The sequence below is a fragment of the Oryza glaberrima genome, chromosome 7, assembly GCF_000147395.1.
Source record: "Oryza glaberrima chromosome 7, OglaRS2, whole genome shotgun sequence".
Classification (NCBI taxonomy): domain Eukaryota; kingdom Viridiplantae; phylum Streptophyta; class Magnoliopsida; order Poales; family Poaceae; genus Oryza; species Oryza glaberrima.
This window is the reverse complement of record NC_068332.1, coordinates 21,741,547-21,762,507: the sequence shown is the minus strand read 5'-3', so window position 1 is coordinate 21,762,507 and position 20,961 is coordinate 21,741,547. Positions and strand designations below refer to the sequence as shown.

At 40.3% G+C, this 20,961-nt stretch overlaps 3 protein-coding genes across 4 annotated transcripts; 2 read left to right on the top strand and 1 right to left on the bottom strand.

The window, feature by feature from the left end:
- Positions 1-1,892: 1,892 nt before the first annotated feature.
- On the bottom strand, positions 1,893-6,564 carry LOC127780904 (probable mitochondrial saccharopine dehydrogenase-like oxidoreductase At5g39410). Its single transcript, XM_052307893.1, has 2 exons — positions 5,766-6,564; positions 1,893-2,827 (listed from the first exon to the last, which is right to left on the bottom strand). The coding sequence occupies exons 1-2, from the start codon at positions 6,447-6,449 to the stop codon at positions 2,141-2,143; spliced, it is 1,371 nt and encodes a 456-aa protein (XP_052163853.1). The 5' UTR covers positions 6,450-6,564; the 3' UTR covers positions 1,893-2,140.
- A 3,952-nt stretch (positions 6,565-10,516) lies between these two features.
- Positions 10,517-13,703, top strand: LOC127779594 (eukaryotic translation initiation factor 5A). Its single transcript, XM_052306405.1, has 6 exons — positions 10,517-10,667; positions 10,812-10,955; positions 11,933-12,055; positions 12,166-12,222; positions 12,315-12,389; positions 13,260-13,703. Exons 2-6 carry the CDS (start codon positions 10,830-10,832, stop codon positions 13,359-13,361), a joined length of 483 nt encoding a protein of 160 aa, XP_052162365.1. The 5' UTR covers positions 10,517-10,667; positions 10,812-10,829; the 3' UTR covers positions 13,362-13,703.
- Positions 13,704-16,046: 2,343 nt separating this feature from the next.
- On the top strand, positions 16,047-19,543 carry LOC127780862 (probable WRKY transcription factor 3). 2 transcript variants are annotated; one of them, XM_052307833.1, is made up of 4 exons: positions 16,047-16,404; positions 16,970-17,691; positions 17,803-17,925; positions 19,045-19,543. In XM_052307833.1, exons 1-4 carry the CDS (start codon positions 16,174-16,176, stop codon positions 19,265-19,267), a joined length of 1,299 nt encoding a protein of 432 aa, XP_052163793.1. In that variant the 5' UTR covers positions 16,047-16,173; the 3' UTR covers positions 19,268-19,543. The 2 variants fall into 2 exon arrangements, with proteins under 2 accessions (XP_052163793.1, XP_052163794.1); XM_052307834.1 differs by lacking the exon at positions 16,047-16,404 and adding an exon at positions 16,762-16,827.
- The last annotated feature ends 1,418 nt before the right edge of the window (positions 19,544-20,961 follow it).

The following is a 20,961-nucleotide window of genomic DNA, read 5'->3' as shown; positions in this document are numbered from 1 at the left end:
TACCCTCACGTAGAAGATGGATTATGATCCCTCGAGAAAACGTTCCCATGCATCGCAATTGCAACCACCATCAGAACGCCTATTTCGCTTTGGTTTCACGCTCGCTTTCTTGGACCGTGACGTCTCTATGCACGCACACACGCACACTCTTCCCCCCTCACTAGTCATGATGCATCGCACTGCGAAAGCGAGATGGTCAAAGACGAGACAGCCAAAGGGATCGAACGTTTTTTGGGCCATCACCAGCACACACACCACTTTGCACGCATACTCCATGCAACGGGGAGGAGGGGGACAAAGGTGTTCGAACAGAAAGCTCTCATGGAAAGCACACGGTCCAGTGCAGGCAAGATGCTGCTGCCGCTGCCTGCTATCGAATGAAATCCGTATGGAGCACTACTCCATCCATCCATCTGCAGGAGGCGTGCACGCGAAACCAAATGGGAGACAAGAAGAAAAGAGAAGAAACGCGTACTGGTAATCCATCATTATTCCCACCCAATTTCCCTCTCGAATTCGCGTTCGAACGCGCTCGCCCGGATCCCCGGAGTAATCTTGCCGGTTTGCAGATTAATCCTCTACGAGGGCCATTTGATTGTTAGTGGGGCTCTGTCCCTCCCCATTTTTTAAGTTGCGTTTAGCCACCGTAGTAGTTTCTTTCTTTTTCTCGTTTTTTTTCTCATTTTTTCTCTATTTTTTTTTTGCTTAAGTCAGTCTGACTGATTGCGGTGCGTATCAAACGCTTTTTTCTTTTAATATATTGACATATAATTTTTTTTTGCACGTTCGCGAAAAAAAACATTAATCCTATTTAAAACATCGGGATTTGAATTTGCTGTATGAGTAATTTGAAAGTTTTCACGAGATGATTTTGGATTGGATTTGCCGTTTCGGCATGGGCTTCGTTTCCTTTTGTCCGGTCCACGAAAGCGGCCGCCGCTGGTCGGTCGGTCGTCGCGGGGGCCCACGGGGAGAATAAGCAAAAGTCGTGGCTTTGAACGAGGAACCTGTGGGAGGGACGACGGCGACGGCGACGACGCGAAGCAGGAGCAGCAGCTGCTGCGGCTTTCGCACGTGTGCGCGCGCGCCCATGCGTGCGTGGCCGTGTGGCTCCAACCGGCACGGAAGCTTCTGGCACATCACCGATGGATAAATTTTGCCCGAATTGCACAGCGACTTTCTTTGAGAAAAATAGGATACAGAATGCACGAGAGTACGAGACAACATTGCTACGGCCCCAATGTTAGTATTTTCACTGTTCCACGGAATAAGGCACCATCAAATTTAATGTTTCAAGAAAAGTTAAGACCGATCAGGTTCTTTACAGTGGAACACTCTAAACTTAACACTGTTGCTTGTATTTACGGCTAATCATTTCCTCAGACATATCGTCGACAGCAAGATGTCGATTCAATCTGTCAAAGATACTTATAGGGATAGGACGTGCGTGTGCGCATTTATAGAGGATGAATGTGCACGCTTCGTGAGTACCTTTTTCTAAAAAAAAACATTAACTCTTAAAAAACTAATATTTAACTTAATTTTCTATATACTACTGTATATATATATAGCAGCAAAATCATACCATAATAAGGCCGAGTTTAGTTCCAGACTTTTTCTTCATACTTCCAACTTTTTCATCGTTTCAAAACTTTCCTACACACACAAACTTCTAATTTTTCCATCACATCGTTTCAATTTCAACCAAACTTTCAATTTTAGCGTGAAAACACACCCTAAATTAAATTTAAATGTCAATCAAGAGATATTATGTCACATGTACGTTATTCTGCTTATTCGGAAATATGATTCTCGCGTAGACAAGACAATGCCCTTGCTTTCACAGGCCAACAACCATCTACGCCACACTCGTGGAACCCAGATGATTCACATTACACAGGAACGTCATTTTCATTTCAGATGGAACAGTATAACAACTTGTACTACACACAAGGACAACACATAGTTTCGAGTTTCGACATGTAGAAACACACTGTTACTTCACACAAACACAACACACGTAGTAAGAGACTACTACAGTACGTTTCTTCAGTGTAAGGTAGCAACAAGAGGCAGGTTCCAGGAAAAGGGCAACAGGTTCAGGAACAAACCGGTAGATGCTCAGCTTCTGAAGTTCTGATCACAGTGTCCTAGTTGAGACAAGGTCGAACAACAGGCCATTCTCCTGGAGGCGCTGCTGGATATCGGTAGGGCCGAAAACGGCACCCGGTGTGTACACCCCGCCCTTAGGTAGGTTCCCTCGCTGGCTCAGCAGGACGAGGGCGCATTGGACCAGGACGATCGGGGTTGTGATGTAGCCGATCTCTGGTCCCGAAACCCTCGTGATGATCTCCTTGTCAGGCTTGCTCCCGCGGTCCGATGCACGAGCCGCGTCGCTGTAGCCACGCCCAACGAACCACATCTTGAACGAGGCGCTGCTCACCTGTTCCTCCGTCGGTCCGCTCTTCCTGAACCAACCGGCGGAGAAGAATGAGGGGAATTTTAGTAGGAGGGACCTGCCAAAGGAGAAACCTCCCAGCAGGCCGATGCAGAGTCCAGTGAAGATGAACTGCGCAATGCCCAGCAAGGATTTGGAGGTGAGCTTCACTCCGAAATGCGCTGGTTTAACAGAAGACCAGAAGCTCTTCCTATGCTCAGCGAAATCCGCGGATTCTTCCACCCCAGGAAGGCCCTCAGGATGCTCTGTCACTGTTGATAGGGTTCTCTTCACAACCACTGTGTCTGCAGAAGGTAACTTTATAGTCCACAATCCCAGTGCCTTGTCATGTTCAACCAGAGATCCTTTGGGAGGTGGAGGGCCTGGAATCTGTCGAAAGCAATAAGCGTTAGCATCAAATGTGATTATTATCTCCAAAGAAAATAGTTTGGTTTCTATCATAATTTCACCCAATAGGCACCATCGCATGCAATGAATTTAAGGGTTTTAGTTTAAGCAGCAGCAGAAACAACAACAATAACAACATGAAAAGTGTTTCCATGCTTCAGTCCTTCAATAGGGTAAGTAGTAAGAAACATCTTACAAGATGCTCTTCAAAATTTTGCAATTCTCAAATTTGCAACTCATAAGTTGTAATGAGTAAGATTCCTGCAACAGTTAGTTGGATATTCATTCAGAACAGACTGTGGAATCAAATTCCTTATTTAGTTCCTCTACATTGAGATTTTTCCCTTCCTCACCCTCTTACTTCTATTGCAATAGGTCAATAACTAAAATGAAAAAACACATTAAAGTCAACTTTACATCATAAATTCATGTAGCTATTGCTTTCCTAACTCCTGTTGCTCTCTTCATATTTTGGCAGTAGCCTGCCATTTAACAAGATCTATTAACTTATTAAAGGAATAAAAAAAGGAGCCTCCACGTTCGCTCTCACGGCTTAGAAATTCCCACATTAATCAGAGAAAAAGAAAAACAGAGTCCATATAGAAATACAATTTAGAAATAGTTGAAATTCGGAATTAAAAAATAAGGAATATTGGAAGAGGAGACTAGAGTCCATATAGAAATACAATTCAGAAATAATAGAAATTCGGAATTAAAAATAAGGAATATTAGAAGTAGAGTATAGAGTCTATATAGAAATACAACTAAGAAATAATAGAAATTCGGAATTAAAAATAAGGAATATTAGAAGTAAAGCATAGAGTACATATAAAAATACAACTAAGAAATAATAGAAATTCGGAATTAAAAATAAGGAATATTAGAAGTGGAGTATATAGTCCATATAGGAATTTTAAACTAACTAAAATTCGAAATAAACATAATAAAATTGAAAGTAGAGTTTACAGTTCATATAAAAATAGTACAATTTACAAATAACTAAAATTCGAAATTAAAAAAACATGGGAAGAAGAGTCTAAAGTCAATATAAGAATACAATTTAGAAGTAACTGAAATTCAAAATTAAAAATTAAAGAATATTGATAGATGAGTTTAGAGTCCACATCGAAATAATAGAAATATTCAGAATTAAAAATAAATAATATTGGAAGAACAGCCTAGATTCTATATAGAAATACAATTTACAGATAACGAAAATTCGGAATTAAAATAATATTGAAAGACGAGTCTAGAGTCCATATAGGAATATAATTTACAAATAACTAAAATTTGATATTAAATATAATTAATAAATAACACGTATATAAAATGCAATATGAATATTACACATTAGTAGATTCGTAAGTTAGCACAAAATTTAAAATTATGTTGTTATTTTAATATATTTGAATAATACATTGAGAAAACATATATGCTATTATACGAGAGAAAATATAATGATGCTAGCCGCGCAATCTGCGCGGGCCACCATGCTAGTTTTCATGATTAAGTAGGATTTTAACTATTTCTATGTGAAAAGAGCGCAGTGATACTTAAGAGCCTTGGTGTTGTGGTAAAATTAGGCGTGTAGGTTAATACATCACTCTGATCTTAATCAAAGGATAACAGGCCCTGTGAAAGAAAAGAGGCTCTGTTTTGACTCATGTATTAATAGAGCGGAAGAAAATAGCAGGCCCTAAGAACACAATACTAACAACTTGGAGAGGGAAGCAATTAATCATTATCAAGGACATCAAGGGGAAGTGTGGAGTACTCATATAGCATGTAAGACACATAAAGAACTAGCAAATGTCAATATGATGCACAAAGAAACAAGAGAACCTATTCCTCATGGATTAGCGTCACATTCACACAAAAGGCACGGTACCAGTCATTTAGTTTACATGTCACCAGTATGACAGTACCGAGACTTTTTTCTAAAAAAGGTGAAAAGTTATTCATTAGCTCAAAGATGGTGCATAATATGGCAACAACTTGATAGAATAGTGGATTAAGTGGCAGAGTTTGCTTGGCATGTGATTGTACCAAGTACCAACAACAGACCACTTGAAACAAAGGTGATGGTTAGAGTAGGACATATATAGATCTTTTGTGGACAAATTAAAAAGGGAAAGAATGATACTGAGTTAATTAAAGGGCGCCCACACAGCATGTTTCACAGACATCAGTAGTGGTGTATATCGTCTTAATAGCAGTCGAAATATGTGGATCGCCCTTCTTCATTGTATCTATTCTGTAACCTTCAACCATCTTATACTTATATTAAGAGTCTATTCCTCGTTTGGAAAATAAAATTGTACTGCTCCAGTACAAAACTCTATTCAGCATACCCCTAGGGGTTTTATTTTTTCCTGCTATATTCAATGAAAAGGCACAATCTCGTGTTGTTTTCCCTTCAAAAGAAAAACTCTATTCAGCATGAAATTAACATTGATCGACAAAAACCAAATTCTCAATTTTATCATAAGGACAATAAGTTTGCTCTTAACCAATTGTCATTACCAATCATCATTTTGTCAAACAATGTTTGGAGCATTTGGGACTTAGGATGTATTCTATATCAAAACAGGGAAAATTTCATCCTCGAGCAAACTAGAAAACAGCACAAAGGAAATCACAACCATTCACAATAAGTCAATGACACCAATAACAAAAGAAATTTCACAATGGACCAATAAAACTAGAAGGTTATCAACACTGAGCAGCATATCCAATTAGGGGACGAATCATCCTTCTAAGTTCTAACTGTATGCAAATGTTGTTCCGGTGAGGTAGCCTTAGTTCCCTTATCAACTACCACGCCATTGAATGATCGAATTAGCAACTTTATAGATGATTGAATTAGCATTTGATAGAACTCGTAAATAAATTCACAAACTGAGAGAAGTCGGTAGCTCACATTGGGCCTGGGTCGCCTTGGCCGCGACCGGCGCAGCGCCTGAAGTTCACCGGCGTTGGCCACACCGAGCACGCCCGACTCGTACGTCCCGAAGTTCCCGACGATCCTCTTGTCCGACTCCAGGCTCAGGTACGCCTGCACGGTCACCGGCACGGACGGCGGCGCCCACTGCCTGGAGTGGAACAAGAACCCGAGCTCCGCGGGGATGGAGTCAAACCCGCAGGCCGAGATGATCAGCGACCCGTTCTTGGCGGCGGCCTCGTGGAACTCCGCCTCGACGCGCTCCATGAACTCGGGCTCCCCGGAGATGTCGAGGCAGTCGGCCCCCGCGGCGGCGCAGGCCGCCGCGACCTGCCTGCCGTGGAGGCGGAAGGGGCCCGCGCAGGACAGCACGACGCGCGCCCGCGCCGCGAGCGCGGCGAGGGACGCCGGGTCGGAGGCGTCCGCGACGAGGATCGGCAGGTCGGGCGCCGCCCCCCCGGGCCCCGCCGCCCAGCGGAGCGCGGCGGCGACGCGGTCGCGGCTGCGGCCGGCGAGCGCGAGCGAGCGGAGCGGGGACGACGACGGGGGCAGGAACTTGAGCGCCTCGCGGATGACGTACCTTCCGGTGAACCCCGAAGCCCCGAAGATGACGACGTCGAACACCTCCGGCGTCGGCGCCGGCGGCGGCGGCGGCGTCGCCATCGGCGGCTGAGCGGTTTGGGCTCGCGAGTCCGTGGACTGGTTGACCGGTGCGGTGCGGTGCGTTGGGCTCGGTCGGTTTCCGACTCCGACCGGGTGGGGGTGGCTTTTCTACTGCGCGTCGCGAGCGTTTTTGACGTGCTAGATGGGCGCGCGGTCACGTGGAGTGGTACTAACTTGCAGTTCGTTGCGTTTCAGGTTAGGGTTAAATGTAGGTGTCAGGTGGGTTGTTGTTGATGCTCCTGCAAGTGCCATGTTTAGTTCATGTGATAGATATCGAGGTTTTGGTTAGCAAGTGGGTTGTTGGCTGAGTACTTGCGTTTTGCTTAGCAACATTTTCTTTAATGTGAGCCCTGTTCGTTTCGTCTACTAGCAGAGATAAAATTTTGGATACTCAGTGACATATTTTTCAAACGGCTAAATGGTTCGTTTCGTGGGAATACTTTCTATATGAAAATTGCTCTAAAATATCGTATTAATCTATTTTTTAAGTTTGTAATAATTAAAACTCAATTAATCACACGTTATTACCAACTCATTTTGCGTGAAACAATTAATCTTTATCTTCGTCTTTATTTTCAGAAGATTCAAACACCACCATAGATAATATAAATAAAACACGGTAAAAAAAATTGTTGGCCAAAGCTAATTACGCCGTAGAACTTAAGAGGCTCACAAAAACATCGTACAACCATGGATTGAGAAAAAACTCGGACCCATATATCACATAGCTCAGCTTAGACTCATATATAATATCATAGGCTAGCTAGCTCGCATGAGCCGGATAACCGCTATATTATACTACCTCCTAAAATAGAACATTTTTTAGCTATTAGTCTAGATCCTTACATACAATCAAATTCATAGCTCCTTCATCATTGTTATTGTCTTTGTTAGCTCTTTGTGCCGTATATGTCATCCCACGAAAGACACTGGTCTTACATTTTTGTGGATCATCCCAGTAACCAAAACGATGGAGTGCAGTTTCTTGCGCTCTAATTTGGTCCTTCCCTAGCTAATATGCAACCACCGGCTTGCAAAGCATCTACTCCAATCAAAGGAGGCATTATGTCAATCTTGAACTGCATGCACATTAGCTTACATTGTCTTTTTTAATTTATAAACAAATAAGAGGTGTGTTTGCATGTTTGTAGCAACTAGCAACGAAACACACAACAGTCACACATTTGTGCCTCACATTTAAGCTTTAACACAAGTTATAGAAGGCTATACTTGACTTAATCCAATCCTTATTACTTTATCTGTATCAAATTATAAGTCGTTTTAACTTTAGTCAAAGTCAAACCATTTCAAATTTATAGAAAAATATAGTAATATTATCAAATTAGTTTCATTATAAATATATAATTGAATATATTTTCATAAATGTATTTGTTTTGGATTGAAATTTTTACTAGTTTCTCTACCAATTTGATTAAATTTGAAACTGCTTGACTTTGACTAAAATCAAAACGACTTATAATATAAAATGGATAAAATGGATGGAGTATTTACTTGCATTTGACTTTCCATGTTACCGAGACTGTAACTGCCACCTCTTGTTTGCTTGTGGTATCTGCATCCAACTCGTCCCGTAACCATGTAATTGGCACGTTCCCATTGAACTGGATGCATGTTCTTCACGAAATATAATGTTTAACAGTTTAGAAAGCGTGTCTACAAATAATAAGAAAGTAGCTCAGCCGTGTAGCTAGAAGAATATTGTTTACACGTAGCCCTGCTAAAAGTAACTAGAAGAATATTATTTACACGTAGGGATTAACAGTATCATCTAAACACAAAATGACAAATAAAAACGTCTATAGTCAAGAAAAAAAATAACATTTTCTCACGTGCCTCTACCTTACTTTTGATTTTAAATTTTCTTTTTCTTTTACAAAACATAAACGTAGACGCTTATATACACACATACGCAGTCACCTCTATAAATATGCACACACATCCCTACCCCTATAAACACATCTAAAGACTGAGCCAGCACATGCATATCGAGATTGATACACATGAACATATCACACACCTTTACCCATATGAGCACATGTAAAGACTGAGCCAACATGCATATTGAGAGATTGATACACATGAATATGTTGCACACCCCTACTTATATGAATACTGAGCCAGCACATGCATCTTGAGATTGATGAAGGTGTATATATTATAATTGACGAAGTCACCGAAAGTGTATAACTCGAGATTGACAAAGGTCTTATCTTATTGTTAAAGAGTACATCGGTTATTCATGAAAAAAAACCGTAAATACGAGCAACAGTACTAATCTAGAATTTAAACTCACGTCAACTCGTTCCACCACAGGAAAACCTATGGCGCCCATAGAATTTTTGCATCATGACATTTGCTACACGCCAACAAAGTGCCGACATACTTGTCAACTCCACGCAATATTCCATGTCTCCTATACATGCGCAATAAGAACATATTAATGGCTCATATAATCCACATATATACTTTGTGAAATATCAGTGTTTATGGAATAAGAAAGATAAAATCTAAACAGAGAGGCCTCTCTGTTTAGTCTTAACGGGAGACGGTATAGAAAGCCTACGTACATAGCAGAGAAAACCTACACATCTGTATGGGAGACAACAAACAAACGCCTACACATCTATATAGATATGCATTTCTTTTTACCCTTCTTATAAAATTTTCTCCAAAATTACTTATCCCATATACAATCCGATTACACCATTGTGTTCGTTACAATTAAATCTTTACAACAAGATCTTATATGATTATATTGCGACAAAAAAATATTTATGTTTGTAAATTACTTTTATTATATACGTAAGTTACTTTTATCATATATATAAATTACTTTTAGATTTGACTAAGTTACTTCTTATACATTCATAATGCTCTAAATTGATTATTTGTATTATTGTTTTTAGTCAATTCTGTAATTTGTGGACTTTAAATTTAATTTTTCGATAGACCATATTTTCTTTCCTACAACGAATTTACTTCTAATGTTGTAACAATTTACTTGCATTTTATGCTAAGTTACTTTTACGATTTATGTAAATTATTATTTATACTACAGAGAGTTAGAAGTACTTCTATTACATAACTAAATTACTTCTGTTGCATATAATTACTTCTACTATAGAAACTTATTTCTATTGCATAGCTAAGTTACTTCTATTGTATAGCTAAATTACTCTGCAATTTAAATACATTACTTTTAAATTAATAAAATATTTGAATATATATCCAATATAGATATTGCATTGTCACATATTTTATATAGAGGATAATGACGCAAATAGATTCTAAAAACAATACGTGATTTAAAATATATAAGTTATTAAAGAGCTTAAATCACATATATGACAAAAGTAACTTACAACATATATATATATATATATATATATATATATATATATTATCAGAATATAATCATGTAAGATCTTGTTGTAAAGATTTAATTGCAACGAACACAACGGTATATACGGATTATAAATCGGATAAGTATTTTAAGAAAAACTTCTCTACAAAGAAAAAAAAACATAGATATTGAGTGTACTAGTAGCTTCTTTTGGAAAGAAGAGTGTCTCTCTTTAGCACTATCTAGCTAGCACTCTCGGTATAGTTGTGTCCAGTAAGAAAAGTAAGAAAAGAACACCATGTCACATCCAACTAGGCCCTCCTCCTCTTTGATCATCTCATAACAATGCGGCTATGACGTCTCCTGAGGGAATCCCCACCCGATCGGAATCACAAGAGAGATTATTGACTTATCACCGATCAGCAGAAAAGAGACGGCGAAAAGCAATGAAGAAAAATATAAAAACTTCAAGATAAGAAAAGGAAAGATAAAAAATAAAAAAGGAAGAAAGATTCTTCCAAGCCGCCCATGGCGTGGTTCGAACGCGAGGTGATGCCCTCCCTCCGCAGCCGTACACGTGTCCCGATCCCCAGACCGAATCGACGGCTGCGACTCTCGTAACACGCCGCCAACCGCCTCGCTCACAGACAGGTGGGCACGGGTCGTTCCGGGACCCACCGTCAGTGTCACAGGTGGTGTCTCCGCGGGTGAGAGGGTGAGGCGGAAACGTTGTTAGCAGCGTATAAATGTAACCAAACCCTAGGATTCCAACGCGAGCTTATCACTTATCATCAATCGGCGCCTCCCTCTCTCTCGCTCACCGCCTCCTTCTCCTCGCGATCTATCCAAACAAGGTAATTTGGGGTGGAAATCCATTCGGATTTGGTTCGTAGTCCAATTGCTTCCGTACCACACTTGCTCGGTTTCTTGGTTTGGGAATTTCGTTTTTTTGTGCAATCTTGTTTGATTTGATGTTTGGGATTTGATTTTGTTATCAGGGGCTCGCTAAGATCGCCATGTCGGACTCCGAGGAGCACCATTTCGAGTCGAAGGCCGACGCTGGGGCGTCCAAGACCTATCCCCAGCAGGCCGGAACCATCCGCAAGAATGGGTATATTGTTATCAAGAACCGCCCCTGCAAGGTATCTGCTTAGATCTCGATTCGATTCGGTGGTTAGATGCAATTCTTGTAATTACTTCTGGTTACTTTTAGTTGTTATCTGTGTAATATATGGTTGACTGGTGATTGTTGTTGTGTATCTAGATGATAAATTATTGCTGGTTTGGAGTGCAGGGTAGTGGGAATTATGTCGTTTATATACGTAACGCAAATGTGAAGCTTGCTCGTTTGCCGTAGGTTGAACTCATTATTTGCCTTGTAGAAGGGTTGTCCGTAGAAGAGCCAGTGTTTTTTTCCCCTCAGTCAAACGTTTTTTTAGTTTTTGGGGATGATTTCAGCGTTCGATCCAAGCCAACACCGTTGTGTTGTACTATGTTTCTAGCCTTTTTTCTGTAAACAACCTTGCTACTCCAAAATAGTTCAGAATGCATTCATTATTTCTGTAACTAAGCTGGTTGAAAAGGTGGAAATTCTTTGCTAATTTTAGACAATGTTTTTCTAGGGATTTGGCAAGGTAAGAAAGATTATCTTGCTGCTCTAAAATAGTTCTCTGCTTAGTTTGTGTAGCATGTTTTGGATATGAGATGATCTCATTTTCGGTTGACTGTAATAGTGTAATGAGAGTGTGATTGGTACGTTAAGATTCATATTTGTAGGTAACAATGCTTTGTACAAAAACAAAGCTGTTCTCTGGCAATACAATAAAAAACACACACATAACATTTACTTTGTGTTAAGATTCATATTCTGTTGTGCACCGTGTGAGAGTTATCAGTTGTCACATAAGTTCACAGTTGTGCTCAGTTTACTTTTATATCTATCTCCTTCGTTTCTTTACATCTTTTTGGAAAAAAAAAGTGTGGCTTTTTTCAATGGTGTCAGTAAAACAGTTCTTATCTTGAAGTCTGAAGCTATGTGGTGTTTATTTGTGCTCATTAAGTCTATAACTTTCTTTTCCTGATCTGGTTGAAAATTTGAAATGAATAAAACATATTACAGGTGGTGGAGGTTTCTACCTCGAAGACTGGTAAGCACGGTCATGCCAAGTGTCACTTTGTTGCCATAGATATATTCAATGGTAAAAAGCTTGAGGATATTGTTCCTTCATCCCACAACTGTGATGTAAGTATATTTTTTTGACTGTTTATTGAGCCCTCTCATAGACTCAGGTTGTAACTAAGTCAGCATTTTTTTTGTTTGTTGTAACTAAGTCAGCATTTTTTTGTTTCCAGGTTCCACATGTGAACCGCACAGAGTACCAGCTGATTGACATATCAGAGGATGGATTCGTACGTTCCAAACTTCCAAATAATGAGCCAAAATATTTCTCAATGTAAATAAATCTTAATCTCGTTACTTATTATTATGTTATTTCTTTCAGGTGAGCCTTCTTACTGAGAGCGGTAACACTAAGGATGATCTTAGACTCCCAACTGATGACAGTCTCCTGGGTCAGGTTTGTTAGAGAAATCTTTTTACAGCTTTGTTTCTATTTGTATATGTGGATGATAATGCTGCTTCCTTATTCATTTATTAGGTTATATGTTGGGTCTGTATGAATTATTCCATCATGTGTTTGATTAGTTCTTTCTATACCCTCTAGGATTGCAACTGGTTTTTTTCTTGCACAGAACGTCAACATTAAGCCATCTTTGTGGTGGTTGTCTTGTATATTTCAGTCTATTATTGTCACTGTTTCCTCCTGTTCTTTTGATTTTGATGTTCATATGAATAGCACAAACTCGCAGTGTGTGCTTCTGAATAATTGGCATAAAAAACTAGAGGGAAGCCAACTGGTTACTTTAACTACATTTTGAATGTTCTGTATTCTTCCATCAGCGTGCCTCTCTTTCTTTTTGGTTGTGGGGATCATTAACCTGGTTATTCTGCATGGGTATTGTAGTATATATATTCTGTACATAGAACATTAGTAGTACACTAAAATTCCAGTTGATATAAGCTTGGTTTATAGTGGGATGGCATAGGGCTTTTCTCAATCCTTTCTTTTGCACCGAAGGTTGCCCTGCACTAAAATTTCAGTGGATATGCTTGGTTTATAGTGGAATGGACTGTGTCAATAGGAAGTGGATGCATGAAAAGTTTGCTTGATTGGAATTCGGAAGTATCGATTCGGTTCTCTTTCCACCTATATCGTGCTGTCACGTTTACTTTTGCTTCATCATTTGTGCATTCCTGAACCAGTTAACTTGCCAAATATCTGCCTTGAGTTGCGTTGAGTTCTTATGTTCCCAAATATCTGTCTTGAGTTGCCTTGAGTTCTTTTGTTCTGTGGTACTGCCAGATTTAAATCTTTATGGTTTTTCAGATCAAGACTGGATTTGGTGAAGGCAAGGATCTTGTTGTGACTGTCATGTCCGCCATGGGGGAGGAGCAGATCTGCGCGCTGAAGGACATTGGCCCCAAGTAACTCCCTCAAGTGGAAGAGGCAGAACAGAGGGGCCTTATGTATCAAACCTAAACTAAAAAAGTGGAAGAGGCAGAACAGAGGGGCCTTATGTATCAAACCTAAACTAAAAAACAAAGACATGTATTGAGAAGGAATGCTACAAAAGACATCCACCCAGCTTGAAGCCGCAGTAACACAAGTGCAGTGATTGCTGGGTGTGGCATTATCTGATTACCGCTACCCCATCATGACATTTGGGATCCTGTATTTTCCATGGTTTTATTTGTGCCCTCTGTTTGGTATCAATAATTGATTTGGAACGGTGGAAACCATATACTGAAGCTGAAGATTATCATTGGGTCATTTCGTGCCTATGGATTTTTCTCTGAAAATTTCCCTAGTCACTGTTTAATCTGCAACCAATTTGTTGTGTTGTCGTGGCCCTGAATCCCTGTTGCGTCGCGCTTACATTGGAAAACTTATACATCAAATTTTGTTAACATTGAAAAACTATACATCAAGATTTAGCAAGGCTTCAAATCAAACACTGCATTGACATTTTTTCCCTTGCAAAGATTTATAAGGTTGATTTTGGTAAAAACACCCCTCATGGTAGGAGTATCATATATGCTCTTGTTCCCTGTTATCGATCTCTTCAATTTTTTATGTCCAAAATTTCAAAATCATGCGCGTACATTCTCATTGGCTAATGCATTCTCGGTTCAGCATTAACATTGCTTATTTAAGTTTTTCTGAAATCCGTACCCTCCAACTTTGAAAACCTTGTCAGGCTGTCACATTTGTCGAAAGCACATGGGCATTGATCATCATACGATGAGGCCAAAAACACCCAAACAGCAAAGCCAAACTACTGCTTTTATTACTGTACCAGGTCAATCCGAGCCATTGATCATGAACTTGAGTGGTGCAGGATATATACCCCGTTCTTCTTCTTCAGGAACAGGGTATGTATCCTGACAGCAAAGCAAATAAAGATTATCGCGGACGACAAAATATTTGTAACCATGTTCATTTTAGGAAATGGTGGAGGAATACGTATGCTTCCCGAGTTCCTAAATAGTACATTATGATTTTTGCATAAACTTTCTATATGTTAATCCTTTAAAACTATTTAAAATCTATTTTTTTAACTTTATATATTTAATTTATTCTTGTATACCTTCAAACAATTATTATATATCATTAATCTATTTATTCAATCATTCATGACAAAAGAAAAAGGGAGCACATGTGCCTACGAATAGAATGAACATGCAATAGCTAAACATGTCAGTATACTACATATATACTACTCCCTCCGATTTTGAGATTTTACTTTGTAACGTTTGACCACTCGTCTTATTCAAAAAAATTTAAAATTATTATTTATTTTATTTGTGACTTACTTTATTATCTACAGTAATTTAAGTACAACTTTTTGTTTTTTATATTTGAAAAAAAATTTAAATAAAACTAGTGGTCAAATGTTATAAGTAAAAACTCAAAATCCCTTATATCGTGGGACGGAGGGAGTAGTTTTTTTTGGACAGAGTGAGTACATCATTATATCATTATGAGATACACCATCCATGCTAAAAAAAGATAGCCGATGCACACCGGCAAGCAATTGTTCCATCTGCAAATTTGGGTGGATTCGAGTACTGGATTAACTCCTGTCCTTTTGTTTGGGTGGATTAATTCCTGTCCTTTTGGTTAGCTTCTTGCATTTCAAATCCATGTTGCTTTCTCCGTTGCACACACTTCAATCCCACCCACACTATTGTTTAATTTATTTCCCTTCAGCCGCTTTGTTTTATGTGCTGCTTATCACTCCTTTAAAAAAAGTTTGATTTCCATTTCGATACACTTCCTCGATCTTTTTACAATTAGATCTAGTGACGGATCTAGAAAGTAATAGTAGAGTTTGGATAAACTAAAAAAATTACACTCCTCTTTTCACCTATATATATTGCAAATTATAGTAGGGTTTCGTAAGGACTCCTACTATTCTCACGGCAGTAGTGAAAGCTCGAGCCCCTGAAGCTCACATGGTAAAACTGTCCCTGATTAGATCACACAAGATTTGATCGCTATTCGATCGTCTTTGTAGAATTTCTGCCCAGCAATCCCCTTTTAAACCCGAAATTTGTCTCTTAATCATATACCGCACTTTCTGCCATAAAATCCCCGAGCAGGAAGTCAGGTAGAAGTTCTATTACTTCGTGTGTTTCATATTATTTTAAGGTGTGCTAGTTTTTCTTATCAAGTTTATAAAAAAATTATAGCAGCATTTTCACCACAAAACAGATATTCAATATTTAATTATGGATTTAATTAACTAATTTAATGTTATAGTACGTTCTTTTATAAATTTGATAGTACACATGCTACATACGACTTAACACAAGTCCCGTCTAAATTCATAATGCTATAAATATATGATCCATTACATCCTATAATATATTCACTCTCTCCATTATAAAAGAATAAATCTAAGCACGGACTTGATATTATCTAGTAGTATAGTAAATCTGGACAAGTTTCTCTCTAGATTTATTCATTGTACTAAAAATATCACATTCCTCTCCGGTCCGTACGTTGCTGTATTTTAGAAATAGAACAAATTCCAAGATTTTGCTAAATCGGGTGCCCTGCTCACTTTTTCCCAGGGGATGCATGTATGGTGTGGCCGGGGTGGACCACGTGTCGTTGCGTCTTAGTTAGTTACCCTCCTACTCCTATCGCTCGATCGCCTCGCCTCGCGTCCCCGCGATTTCTCACTCGCCATCGCCGACGACGAGACCCTCGCCGCCGCGCCGCCCCCACCCCCCTCATGGCGGCCGCGCGGCGGGTGGCGGGCGGCGGCGGTGGCAGCCTGTGGGGCCCGCCTCAGCCGCCGCCGTCGACCGGAGGGGGCATCCCCCAGCTCCCCGCCGCGGCCGCCGCCCCAGTGGAGGGCCTCCTCGACGCCCCCTTCTCTTCCTCCTCCGGTGGCGGTGGCGGCGGCTGGCCGCCGCCGCCTCCGCCGCTCTCCGGCACCGCCGTCCTCATCGGGTACCCCCAGGTGTGGACATCTGCTGCTATCGCCTTCTTGTCGTTGCTCTGGTCGTCTCTGGAATGCAGTGGAGGAGGTTCTCCCATGTCTGTTGCCGAATTGGGGCATGTTGGGGCGGAAGCCATTTTTGGGTAGTTTGGTGTTCGAGCAAATGCGGATAGGGGGGGGGGGGGGGGGGGGGGGATTTGGCCATATTATGGTCCCATCTCGTGCTAGGATTTCGCTACTGTGCGTACTGTAAACTATGTACCAGTTGATTCGTGCGTGTCACTTTGCGGCTGGGAGAGCATGCGCACTGTTGCTCGCGGGACGTTTTCCTCCTCCGAATGATGATGGCTTTGGAGTTTAGACCTGCGAATGCGCTGTATCCTGCCTGTGTCCATGGCGCCCAATCCGGTCGGGCATGCGCCTTTGTGTTGCAGACTGGTGCAGGTGCTGTGCTGAGTGTTCTTTCTTTCCCCTATCCGAGTGTTCTTGGGACAATTGGGTTGGTCTGGGATCAATGTGGTTCATGGATTCAGCTAACATCGCACCACATTTCGCTGATAATGGTACGCGTTTGTTTTCGGTGCAGGGCAACTTTGAAACTTTCCCTCAACAGGACTTGGTACCTTTAACAGCACAAGAGGTTCATTCTAAGTGCATTACATTCGGTCGAGCAGAGAACCTGTCTTTTATCCCTTTGGCGACTTCAGCGCTGGTCTCCCAACATACTGGTTCTTCTTCTGTAAATGTGACACCGTTGCAAGAAATTCTGACTTCGCCGTCGCAAATAAGCAATGTCAACACTGAATCTATTGGGGTGTTACAAGGGCTCCCAGCTTCATCCATCGTTCTGGATAGACCTACTGATGATGGATACAACTGGCGAAAGTATGGTCAGAAGGCAGTGAAGGGTGGGGAATATCCAAAGAGCTACTACAAATGCACCCATCTGAACTGTTTGGTCAGGAAAAATGTGGAGCACTCTGCAGATGGACGAATCGTTCAGATAATTTACAGAGGACAACACACTCATGAACGGCCCTCAAAAAGGAGGTTTAAAGATTGTGGTGGTATATCAGATGATTTAGACGATTTCAGTGGCACCACGGGCACTTCAGTCAGATCACAGCCTGATTACGATGATTACTGCAGAAAGCCTATCATTCCAAGTGGCACCATGGTTGCTCCTTTAGTGAAAAAGATTGAAGATGGTGATGACCAATTGTCTGGATCAAGTGATAACCAGGATGAGCATGATGATGAGGTGAGGACTGCTGATGGAGCTTCCGGTGATGCCAGTGCAAATGAAGGGTATTTACTGCAACCAAACATAAATTTCCTCCGTTTTAAAGGTTTGTAAATTCCGCCAAAGTTCCTATTTTAGCATGTTTTGACTTATTATCATTATTTTCTGTTGGGCAGGAATGTGCCAGCCCCAGGTCAAAAGATTATAGTGAGTACAACCAGTGAGATCGATCTTTTGGATGATGGTTATAGGTGGCGAAAATATGGACAGAAAGTGGTGAAAGGAAATCCTTACCCAAGGTAATCCTCCAGTCAGTTCTCCATTTCCTTTTGGAACGATGCATTAGATCATAACATCCTTGCAAATAAGTAAATAACTCCACACTAACCGTAGGATCATTGAAACTTTCAAGCTATTTGTTAAACAATTTGAGATACAAGAACTGCCTCAACTACTTATTAGTGAATGTCAGCATCAGTGCAGTTTGGTATCATCAATTTGTTGTTTTCTCCACAGTTCCACATAGCTCCCATACACTTGTGTAGACATGGACAATTGGATGCAGCAATACTCCCAAAAATACCATCTTGCCATAATACAAAAAAAAAAAAGAACACTTCCCCTTTCCATTTGACAGCAAATATATACCGAACAAGCATAACCAGCGTGCTAGACTGATATTGCTTCTTACTGGCACCAAATATCTACATATAGGAGCAAATCAGTTTTGATACAGTTTGGCACTGAATTTAAAACCTTGTTTATATGAAAAATATTTAGTTGATACAAAATAATAGTATCCGGCATGAATATCTAAGAGAAGGTTTCTGGTCTGGTTTGCTATAATTAGTTTTCACGTGACTACTGCACAAGGAGAATATCCTGTGTTAGCACCATACTACTGATCCTCAAAATGAACAAAGTTGGTCATGTTTCCATGAAAGTGGTTGGAATTTGTTTCTCAACATGTGGGCTGAATTTAATTTGGAGTTGAATTTCACAAGACGGTACATGTTATGTCATATAAGACTAAATCGCATCTGAATATACATGTATATGTGAGAATCTTTGTGAAGTTGTTAACATGACAACACATGATTTCCCCCATACCACATAGTACACACAGTTACCCATGCAACAATTTTATTTCTTCGGTAACTCTGAACGTGTAATGGTGAGGGAACATTGTTGAAATCGTTAGGTGAGTAGTTCTTTTTGCAATAGTTACTGCTGCCACGAGATTGCAAGTAATTTTCATGCTTCTACATTGTTCATTGATGGTGTCCTCCTTATTATTGTTATAAATTTTTTCCTGTTATGCACAATTTATTTCAACTGAAATTTCATCTGACTTTTTCGAGACTTTAAATCTTTTGAGCATTAGTCCTGTACTCCCGTACATTGTCTGCATAATGCAGGAGTTATTACAAATGCACCTACCTAGGCTGTGATGTAAAGAAGCAAGTTGAGAGATCTGTTGAGGAACCAAATGCTGTGATAACTACATACGAGGGGAAGCATATCCATGATGTGCCTGCTGCAAGGAACAAAAGCCATGTCGTAGCCAATGCCTCTCTATTGCAGAACACAAAGTCGAATACCTACTGCACAGAGCAATCCTACACAACGATCACTTGCTAGATTCTGCCATACATCCGTCTGATTGCTCATATGTAGCATTTCTGAAGCTGTGTATTTTATCGGCCGTACCCACTAACGAGGCGATTTTTGGCACCATTGTGCCATGTATTTTTCCTGCTGCAAGCATACGTTCTCCTATTTGGGAACATCCGAATTGTAATATTGATTTCTGCAAGTGCTATTTCAATGGGATATGCAGAAGTTGTGATTTCTGAACCTGATGGAGCTTCACTCTTGGTCAGACCTTTTAATGGGTGATGCTGTTGTACTAGTACATATTAACATGATTGCTTTTCAGTAAAGCACATACTAGTACCTGTTAAACTCCCATCATTGTTTCCACTGAAGAACAGAAAAGTAATGATGGCCTGTTTAGCACACATAACAGGTAACTGACAGTGCTTTCAGAAATGACTAAAGTCAGACCTTTGTTGCACTTGTCTGCTGTCATAGTACTAACTCATTTTTGTTCCCGTACGTGACCGGCATGCAAAAGAGGAATAATGAATCAGTAGAGTGATACTCCTACTGGAGTACTTCCATTCGTTTTGACTCGGAATTAAGCTGTAGAGTGATAGCACATGATGCCTCTTTTGTGGGGGAATCTTGTCATCTGGCCCTATCAACATCTTCATGACCATGATAAGTCTTGTCATCTCTGCATGTTCATGGGTCTTCAGACTCTGCTTTGGTCACTGTCAATTTATCATAGTTGTTCCTTCAACACTGGAATTTGCATCATTTGAGAGGATTCATAGCTATATCAAAAATAATCATCCCATAATCATGTAGTACCACTAAGATGCAAGTCATGTACTATCTATATAATTATGAAGGGGAAGGAAAAAGAAAGTCTGCTTTACCTGACCTTGAAGGCAAGCATAACACACTGCTGGACCTCATCCCCCACTTCTCCAGAGTTTTCAGTTATTAACAACCATGTGAGAACTCTGATTTTTCTTGGTTTTGGATGGACCATTCTCTGCACCACTTGCCAGCCTCATTTCTTCTTCTTCCTACTGAAAGAACATAAATTGCGCAGTTCCTGTTCCTGCTTTTAGAGACATCCGAGTTTAATTCAATAGGAACATTGCAGACAAACACAAAGGAAACGATGAGAAGAACAAGAGCAAAAATACCAAGAAATCCTACGAGCATTTTTGCAAACTCCGCACTTGGCTAAAACTTCCATGTATGTGTATTTATAGCGACTTAAAAATTAATGCTAAAACGGAAACTACGTTACAAATATCCTAAAATCAACTTCAAAATTAAGTTTTAAAATTAAAATTTTGTCAACGGCTGATTCTTTGTAGAGCAAACGATGAGGCGAGAGATGTCCTGTACAAGTAGTGTATGACCACAATAACAGGTAGGAAAGGAAAGAAAGCACCTGCACATTCTGTACCTTCCTCTGTTGTCTTGCTTCTGAAATTAAAAGTTGAGTCTTGAACGTACGTGCTAGTAGGTTGCATCGCATGCATGCAGCTGCAGCCTTTCTGTACGAGATTCTTAAGCTTTTGGTGCCAATTGGCAAATGCAAGTTGCAACTCACTGATCGACTAACACAGTTTTGAGTTATTGGTAGGATCACCAAGATTCATCATCTCTCTACTCTACGGACAGAAAATTGGTACAAGCCTTGTCCTGCATTTTGTGCTAGAGACAAGTGAAAATCGGTCTGAATCTGTACT